Consider the following 8,977-nt stretch of genomic DNA (forward strand, 5'->3'; position numbering starts at 1 on the left):
TATTTTCAAGCGGGTGGAGGTGGGGGATCGAAAGAGGGTGGTCACTTGAACAAAACCCGATAACCTAACCTAACCTAACCTAACCTACCCTATTGATAAAGATATTTAAATAATGTCTTATATAACTTTCTCAATATTTTTATGTATTAGTTTTACCTTTGAATATTGTTTAAGAATGACTATATAAATATTTACATGCCTAGAAATGTATAAGAATTGGCATATTTATTAACTTTGAACCCCCATAACTTTTTATGGGGGTGAGACCGCCACGAACTTTTTATGATACAGTGGTGGGGGAGACCTCCTCTTTCGATCCCCCTATCACCTAGACCTTTACCCTGTAGTCTTTTACTGCGTTTTGAACATGCCCTTGTTAAGTTAGTAAATGCTTCATGAGTAGTATAAACAAAGTGAAAAGAGATAACCGAATAATAGTAAGCGGTCTAGCGGTTAGGGGTTGCTGGGGTTTGTTTTCCTCAATTCTTAAGAATGAAAGTCCCTTGCTGGCAACATGTTCAAACTCTGGTTGTCTGTATCTCTTTCTGTTACATATCAATCGGTGTAATGTTATTCCTTTTTCTTTATTAGTGCCCGCTGCAATTCCTATCTGACATCTCTTTTGTATGTTTACGATATTCCCTCCTTACAACGTCTGTAGTGAATAAAATTAGACGTTCTGTCATCAACAGCTCTAGTCTTCTTAGTAAGTTGAAAGTAGAAAGTAAATGCGACAATTTTATTGTGGACCAAGCCAATTTTGGACGGCCCAACTATACATACATTCACACATATGTATACATATACACGTATACGTATCTTATAATGAAGTGCCTACAACTCCTTGTTTATGTTTCGACAGGATATGTAATGGTAAACAGAAAGGTTTAAGTTTACGTTGTATTTATGTTACGCCAAAATTCCATTAATAATAATGTTCATCTCAATGACGGTTTTCAAATATCTTGTTTTTGGTGAGATAGTTTCGATCTGCTCGTACTTCCGCCCATGCAACTAACACTAGGTACTATTTTTATCGGGAGTGCTAAACAAGCAACAAATGCTATCATCAGCGAGGAAATTGCTCATGGCAGGTGTCCACCCGGTGGAACCTTTCCGCGAAATGGTCTGGCGTAGTTTCTTGCATGCATTTGTACCATAAATGGTCACTGATGGCCCTGAAAGGTCCACTTCCATCAGGTAAGACGCCATAAGCAGTTGCAGCTGGGAGAAGATTTGAAGTGGATTTAATAATTGATAACCGATGATGATGTAGGTTGTACCAGATGTGGTAGAATATTTGATTCGTACCATGTTGTGTACAGTTACAAAAAGACATTTTTCTATATTAGCATTAAATGTATGAACTTTAGTCATCTGGGTGACCTCGTTTCAGTCAGTTTTTTTAAGCAAACTTACTGGGTAGATTTATATTGTTTCTTTTTTTTTTCAGGACGACCTTGAACCAACGGGATTGGTGAGTCTCTAGAATTAGTTTATAATATTTTACATTCGTATTTGACATGACATCTTGTATGTCCCATGTATAATAGAAATATAAATATTTCTATAAAACTTAAGTNAAGGCAATAACATTTATGTATTATTCAATACAAAAATTAGATTATTGTTGGTACTAAATAATACTTGGCACAAATACAATAAATAAATAATAAGTACCTACATTCCTAATAATTAGCTAGTGTTTTTGGAAACCATTCTTTTCGAAAATTTGTTTTCTGAGTCCTATCACTTCTTCCTTTAGGGAAGCCAACGAACTGTTAAGTTCAGGAAAGGGGTTTGGCAACGGCGAATTGTTCCTTTTCAATAATTCGTTAATATACGTTTCGTTCCATTTGTTTGGCGAAGGGAAATTTGATAATAAATCGGAAAGACTAGTTTTGCCACTATTTTGTCGGAAATGCTTCGACATTTGCTCTTTTAACATCTACAACACAATTTACGTTATAATTACAACAGTTGAAAATATTTAAAAAAACAAAAGAATGGAGCCAACAAAAGATTGAGAATATTTTGAGAAACAAAACAATTGAGTACTTATTTACCTTGTTTTGTCGTACAGTAGCATCCAAAGCCATTTTTAGTTCCGAGCAGAATTTTTTATTCAACGAGTTCTCATTTTTGATCACTTGAAGATCGTTTTTCAAAAATATACCCTCATTCCTCAACAGGTTTATCAAATTTTGCATTTCCGACTCTTTCTTGTTCCAGTTGCACTCGTCATTTTGCCTTTGAGTTCGTAAATTACTTAATTCGCCTTCGGTTTGATTAAGTTTACAACTCAAATTCTGCAAGAAAGGAAGTCATAACGTATACCTTTTTTTGACCTAAATAATATAAAAATGTTGCAAACAAATTACGTCATTAGATTCGTTGTGGAATTTTAAGAACATTTTTCCTTTACGCTGTTTCGATCCCTTGTTTAGTTGTCGAGTTATAGACAATCGAAAATTGGCCAATGGGAGCGCGCTTTGTTTGTTGCAAGCTGCACGCTGCATGTTTCATCTGTTTGTACTTCTGCTTGCAGCCAAGAAAGCGCACTGTGATTGGTCCGTTTTCAACTGTTAATCACTCGACAACGGAATGTCGGATCAAAAAACTGTAAAGACGAATATTTCATAAAATTTTACGAAGAATATAAAGACGTGCATGTTTTTGTTCTTACGTTTATTTTATCAGTGATAATTTCGTTCTCTTCTCTTTGGCAATTGAGCTCTTCTATGACACCGTCTCTTTCTTTGCGTGTCTGTATGTGATCTTCTTGTTCTTTGACCAGCTTCTCGGTCACTTCGGTGAACAAGTTCCTGAGGGACGCTAGCGACTCCTCGAGGAACGCGACCAATCTGTTTCTGTCTGATAATTCGATCGTCAATTTTTCGTTGTTTCTCTTATCGTCTTTTAATTGGTTTTCTAATTTCTCTTTCCACTGTGATAGTTTCTCATACTATAAATGATTATTGTTTTATATATTTTATTATAATTTTTAGTTAATTACTAGGTTACTTACTTCTAACTCTAGAGTTTTGTACATGCCCAATTGGTTCTCCTTTTCTTGAACGATTTTGCTGATAAGTTGCAAGGAACTTTGCTTTTCTTCGAGCATTTTCTTCAGTTCTGTACATTTCTCGCAACCGTTGACCTGTCGTGTTTGCATTTCTATCAGTTTCGCTTTCAGTTTTTCGTTTGTTGCCTTATGGTTTTCGCAGTCGTACTTTATACTTTGCAGTTCCTGCTCGCTGGTACTGTACTTCAATTTGAAGGTGTTCAGTTCGTCGAAAACGTTGTTGTAAAGCTCTTCCAGATAGGTGCAATGTTTTTCTGAGTTTCTGCGGCCTCTCATGTGCTCCTTTAACTTCCTAATTAACGTCCTGTAGTTTGATTCGTATCTACGACATAAAGAACAAATTTAATGCGATTGCGGCTGCGCCAAGGCTAAAAATGAGCTCAATCGATGATCCATAGTGATCTGAGATTGAAAGGGTTATTAGCGTTTTGTTAACAATAGTAATATACGAAAAAGCGATGTCTTAGAAATAAAATGGTTGAAGGTGAAGCAGAGAGGGTAAAATGCTGCGAGCGATTGTCGCTGCGCGAAGGCTCGAAAAGGGCTTAATCGATGACCGATCACGAAATAAAAATTAAATAGTTTGATAGTAAAGTAGAAAGGGTAAGACGCCGTAAGCGATTGTGGCTGCGCGAAGGCCCGAAATGGGCTCAATCGAAGACCCATCGTGATTTGAGCTTGTTAGGGTTATTAGCGGTTTGTTTAGCAACAGGAATATACGTGGAAGCGATGCCGTCGAAACAAAAGTTAAATGGTTTGACGGTGAAGCAGAAAAGGTAAAACGCTGTGAGCGATTGTGGCTGCGCGAAGGTTCGAAAAGGGCTCAATCGATGGCCGATCATAATCTGAAATTGTTAGGGTTATTAGCGGTTTGTTTAGCAACAGGAATATACGTAGAAGGGATGCCGCTGAAATAAAAATTAAATAGTTTGATTGTAAAGTAGAAAGGGTGAGATGGCATAAGCGATTGTGGCTGCGCAAAGGCCCAAAAAGTGGTTTAACGACAGTAATATACGTAGAAGCAATGCCGTCGAAACAAATATTAAATAGTTTGACGGTGAAGCAGAGAAGCTAAGACGCTGTAAGCGATTTCAGCTACGCGAAGGCTTAAAAAAGATTCAATCGATGGCCGATTACGATCTGAGATTGTTAGCAGTTTGTTTAACGATAGTAATATACGTTGAAGCGATGCCGTCGAAATAAAAATTAAATAGTTTGACGGTAAAGCAATAATGGTAAGACGCCTTAACGATTGTGGCTGCGCGAAGGCCCGAAATGCTGTTCAACAACAGTAATATACGTAGAAGCAATGCCGTCGAAACAAATATTAAATAGTTTGACGGTGAAGCAAATTCTAATATTTCTTTTTTAAGTTTGTCATTTAATTTGTTTGTGTTTTCTAATTCGGCTGTTAGATTTCGTATTTTGTTTTCATATTGATAAAATAATATACGTTGAAGCGATGCCGTCGAAATAAAAATTAAATAGTTTGACGGTAAAGCAATAAGGGTAAGACGCCTTAACGATTGTGGCTGCGCGAAGGCCCGAAATGCTGTTCAACAACAGTAATATACGTAGAAGCGATGCCGTCAAAACAAAAGTCAAATGGTTTGACGGCGAAGCAGAGAAGGTAAGACGCTGTAAGCGATTGTGGCTGCGCGAAGGCCCGAAATGGGCTCAATCGATGTCCCATTGTGATATGAGATTGCCAGGGTTATTAGCTGTATGTTTAGCAATAATAATATTAGAAGAAGCGATACCTACTGAAAAGTTTCACGATAAAACAAAAAAGTAAGACACCACAAGCGATTGTGACTGCGTGAAGGGGGCGTTGTTACTCACTTTAAGAAAAACAGATTTAAATACTTACTTCTTTTGTTTCTCCTTCAATTCTAATTGTTTCGCCTGTAACAATATATTCAATTTTTCAATTGTTTGTACATCCTTTTCTTTTGTTACTGATTTATTGCAATCATTGTCATCGAGACTTTTAATTTTCACATTTTGGGTTAGTTCTTTACAAAGATTGGTCATTGATAGTAACTTGGACTCCAGACTGCTTTGTCTTTCGAGTAAAATTTTGTATTTCTCGTCGGCTTCCTGACTGCCCGATTGTAATTTTTCAATTATTAACATTATAAATTTTTCATATCGAATATTTTTCGCGAGCAGATTCGACTTTAACTTCTGAATCGCAGAAATTGATTCCAACAAACCTCTAAGCAGTTCGTTTGACTGTAGCAAGTCTTTGGCTATAAAATCTTGCGGTTCCCACGAATTATTGTTGCTCATGACGTATTTAATTAGAATTGTTAGTTTTAACATAAGAGTGTTAAAATTGTCATTTTTTGTTATTGACGGATTTCCTTCTGCAACTTTTTTGAATAATTCAACTTTTGTTATACCTTTTGGATCGTAGTTTTTGTCTTTCAACGAAATTTCGTTGTTGTTTTCGAAAAATTCTCTTTCTGCAGCCATTCTCTCTACTGTTTTTCGTAACTCTACCGTTGCTTTGAATAATGTTTCTTTTTCTTTTTCTAATTCGTCTCTTTCTGATTTAAAATTAGCGATTAGCGTTTCTAAATTTCCAACCTCGTTATTGAGATTTTCTATTTCGCTGTTCAACAGATTCGTTTTCGCTAGGTACATGTTTTGTTCTTTTTTGCATTCGTCGGTTAATCTTTTATTTGCCTCTTCAATCGACGACAACTTGCTCAATAAATTCACTTTTTCTGTATTCACTTTTTCTATTCGCTTTTGTAACTCTGCCACTTGTTTTGTAAGTCTGTTGTTTTCCTGCATTAAAATTTCTTCCTTCAGTTTTACTTTGTCGATTGTTTCTTCCAAGTTATTAATTTTTCTGTTATCAACTTGGAGCTTTTCTAACTCGAATACGTGCCAGTTATTGTTCATAAACATTTTGTGGTTTTCTGATTGCATTTTCGAAATTGTTTGTTCCTTTTCGCGTAGTTCTGATTTGAGATAGTTGAATTTCGTTAAAAGTTTGTCGAAATTTTCGCGAATAAACGCCACGACTGTTTCGACTTCTTGTTTTTCGTCTGACAATGTTTTCAATGTTGTTTGCAATTGTGCGTTTTCAGTTGTTAACTCGATCAGCAACTGTTCTTTCTTGTTTAGTTGTTTTTTTAACGAATCTCTGTTCGTTTCTAGATTTTTTATTTCCAATTGCATGTTCTCGTTTTCGTATTGCTTTTCGCTTAGCTTTTTTTGAATTACTGTGTTGAGTGATATCAAATCCGAGTTCTGTTTCTTGACAGATTCAAAATGCAGTTGTTGAGCTGAAATTTCTTCTTTTACGGACTCGACCTCCAACTTCAAATCTTTTATGATGTCTTGGTAATGATGCAATGTACTTTCAAAATTTTGCTCCAAGCAGTCGCCAATAATTGTCTTCTGGTCATTTTGGTTTGAAAATCTCTGTAATTTGTTCTCAAGTTTAGTTTTCTCTTTGCTTGCTGTTAATATCAATTCATGAGTCTTATTTTTGTAATTATTAAAGTCGTCCTTGGTGCTATTGAGATCGTTGCTTATTAAGACAATTTCCGAGTTTAATTTTACTTTTTCTTCGAACAATTTGTTTTTCTCTTCCCGACATAGATGTAATTGATTTTTGTACCATTTCTTCGAGTTATTTAATGCTTCGATTTCGTTCTCTTTAATGGCCAGATCGTTGTTTGTTTTAATGTTACTTTGGATTAAATTTTGCAGTTGAAGATGCAGTTCTGATATTACTTTTTTGAGTGCGTCTACAGCATTCGATTTCGTTTCTAACGTACATTTGTCTTCTTCTACATGAACCTTAAGCTTTCTGTTATCTTCTTCGAATTCTATTGCCAAATTCTTCCAATGTTTCAGTTCTTTTTGAAGCCCATTGACCTGTAAACTTAACTCGTACTTGGACTTTTCTAAAGATGTAACGCTTTCACTTTCGCTGTTTTTTTTGTCGCTTTTTTCTAAGTTTTTGATGTGGCCATTGGCCAAGTTCAATTGGAGTTGCAGTTCCTTGTTTGCTGATAGTAATTTTTCGAATTTATTGTGATTATCCAATTCATATCTGCGGTGCAATTCTAATATTTCTTTTTTAAGTTTGTCATTTAATTTGTTTGTGTTTTCTAATTCGGCTGTTAGATTTCGTATTTTGTTTTCATATTGATAAAAATCTGCGTAATTATTATCAGCCTGTGTTGATGTATTTGGAGATTTGGGCTTTAATCTTGGGGAGGCTGCAATAAGGGATCTAATCTCTAATAGCTCGTCTTCAAATCCTGATACTGCTGATAAGCTCGAGCAGCTTGAACTGTCTAGGTCGGAATTATTGGAACAAGTTTCTAAATTGTCCATTTTTTAACTAATTAATTGGTTTTGACACTGGACGTCCCATTTTCTCATATAAGTCACACTCACATTATGTTAAGTATTTATTTTTTTTCTCGAAATTCTGTTTCAGATATGTTGACTCAATTTTTAATGATTTTATATTGACATTTACAAAAACTAATACATCACAACGTATAACCTCACACACCTCAGTCACAAAATCATACGGATCACGGAAGTGGTTCTTATCACAAATAATCATGTGATATGATTTGACGCCATTTTTATTTCAGAAAGTTTTAAATTTTTCTTAAAATTTTTGAAAAATTCAAATTTAACAATAATTATTAGTGTTATTTAAGTTAGTATAATTTAAAATTTTATCATCAATTAAGCCTATTTCTTTTTTTAATTTATTTTTTAATAAATTTTTCTTATTATTATTAATAATAATTAAATAACAAGCTAACATGCCAAAATCGTTGGCTAAATAATCTGGAAGGTTTCAAAGTTAAAAACAATTGATAAACGGTTTCATTTTTATAACAGTCTAACCTCTCCTAAACTTGTGTTTCTGTAACTTTTAAAATGTAATAATAAAACTTGTAAAGTAAAATCAAAAATTGTTTAATTTTCAGTTTCGATATGTGCAGTGCTAATTTAAGAAAAAAAGTTGACAAATTACAAGAGGTAAACTAATATGTAGACAACAATTTTTATTTTTCAAAATTTACCTTCAATATTTTCGTAGGAATTTGAGACATTTGGCATAACAAAATGTATGAACCAAGAATTTTCTGATAAACTGTTAAATGTGCTAGATTCTACTATGATTTTGGTAAACTTTTATAGAAAGTCTCTATCAAAAATTGCAGAATTAGAATTAGATTACAATGCTGTTAAAAAAGAAAAAAATTCCTTTTTGGTAAGTTATTTTCAATTATCCCATCACAATAGACTGTTAATTAATTCGACTTTTTGTAGACTAAAATTGCATCACTTGAGAATAAAGTAAAAGAAAAAGAAAACAGTTTGAAAGATCATATGAAAAAGATCGCGAAATTTCAGTATGAAAACGAACAAAATTTAAAACAAATTAAACAATTGGAAGAGCACAACAATGCTTTACAAAATAGAATCAGAACAAACGAAAATCTTCACGAACATAAATTTAAAAAGTTACTAAATGAAACGCAAAACTTCGTGGATCAAAAAGAACGAAATTTTGGTATGTGTAATATAGTTAAAAAAATTTAATACAAAACATTTACAAAATTTTAATTTTTAAGGGCATTACGTGTCAAGGGACGAGACTCTTTCAGAAACAATTTATAGATACAAAAAGAATGAAGAAGTTTATAAAGAGACTATACAACAATTGCAAAACAATAACAATAAACTGTTAAGGGAAATTTTGATTTTAAAACAAGATATTTTAAGACTGTACAAAGACGAAGACGATATTCAACATGTACTTCAATGAATTGTAAATTTATAAAATAATATAATGTTAAGTGAAAAATAAAATTAAACTTATTTTTTTTAATATAACTA

General features: G+C 33.7%; 2 protein-coding genes across 2 annotated transcripts; one reads left to right on the forward strand and one right to left on the reverse strand.

Annotated features, from left to right (window-relative positions):
- Positions 1-1,583: 1,583 nt before the first annotated feature.
- Positions 1,584-7,674, reverse strand: LOC108733127 (uncharacterized protein PFB0145c-like). Its single transcript, XM_025981116.1, has 5 exons — positions 4,956-7,674; positions 3,029-3,407; positions 2,687-2,965; positions 2,067-2,309; positions 1,584-1,948 (listed from the first exon to the last, which is right to left on the reverse strand). The coding sequence occupies exons 1-5, from the start codon at positions 7,445-7,447 to the stop codon at positions 1,700-1,702; spliced, it is 3,642 nt and encodes a 1,213-aa protein (XP_025836901.1). The 5' UTR covers positions 7,448-7,674; the 3' UTR covers positions 1,584-1,699.
- A 280-nt stretch (positions 7,675-7,954) lies between these two features.
- Positions 7,955-8,953, forward strand: LOC108733135. Its single transcript, XM_025981118.1, has 4 exons — positions 7,955-8,113; positions 8,175-8,348; positions 8,408-8,651; positions 8,713-8,953. Exons 1-4 carry the CDS (start codon positions 8,069-8,071, stop codon positions 8,904-8,906), a joined length of 657 nt encoding a protein of 218 aa, XP_025836903.1. The 5' UTR covers positions 7,955-8,068; the 3' UTR covers positions 8,907-8,953.
- The last annotated feature ends 24 nt before the right edge of the window (positions 8,954-8,977 follow it).

The sequence above is a fragment of the Agrilus planipennis genome, unplaced genomic scaffold, assembly GCF_000699045.2.
Source record: "Agrilus planipennis isolate EAB-ADULT unplaced genomic scaffold, Apla_2.0 scaffold1, whole genome shotgun sequence".
Taxonomy (NCBI): domain Eukaryota; kingdom Metazoa; phylum Arthropoda; class Insecta; order Coleoptera; family Buprestidae; genus Agrilus; species Agrilus planipennis.

What these genes read in the sequence shown, in the direction of transcription:
- LOC108733127 (XM_025981116.1), bottom strand. Translation starts at nt 7,447, where the DNA reads ATGGACAATTTAGAAACTTGTTCCAATAATTCCGACCTAGACAGTTCA. An exon ending in ACAAAACTCTAGAGTTAGAA is followed by an intron (nt 2,966 to 3,028) that starts GTAAGTAACCTA and finishes AATCATTTATAG; the next exon opens with TATGAGAAACTATCACAGTG. An exon ending in CTACTGTACGACAAAACAAG is followed by an intron (nt 1,949 to 2,066) that starts GTAAATAAGTAC and finishes ATTGTGTTGTAG; the next exon opens with ATGTTAAAAGAGCAAATGTC.
- LOC108733135 (XM_025981118.1), top strand. Translation starts at nt 8,069, where the DNA reads ATGTGCAGTGCTAATTTAAGAAAAAAAGTTGACAAATTACAAGAG. An exon ending in AAGTTGACAAATTACAAGAG is followed by an intron (nt 8,114 to 8,174) that starts GTAAACTAATAT and finishes ATATTTTCGTAG; the next exon opens with GAATTTGAGACATTTGGCAT. An exon ending in TCAAAAAGAACGAAATTTTG is followed by an intron (nt 8,652 to 8,712) that starts GTATGTGTAATA and finishes TTAATTTTTAAG; the next exon opens with GGCATTACGTGTCAAGGGAC.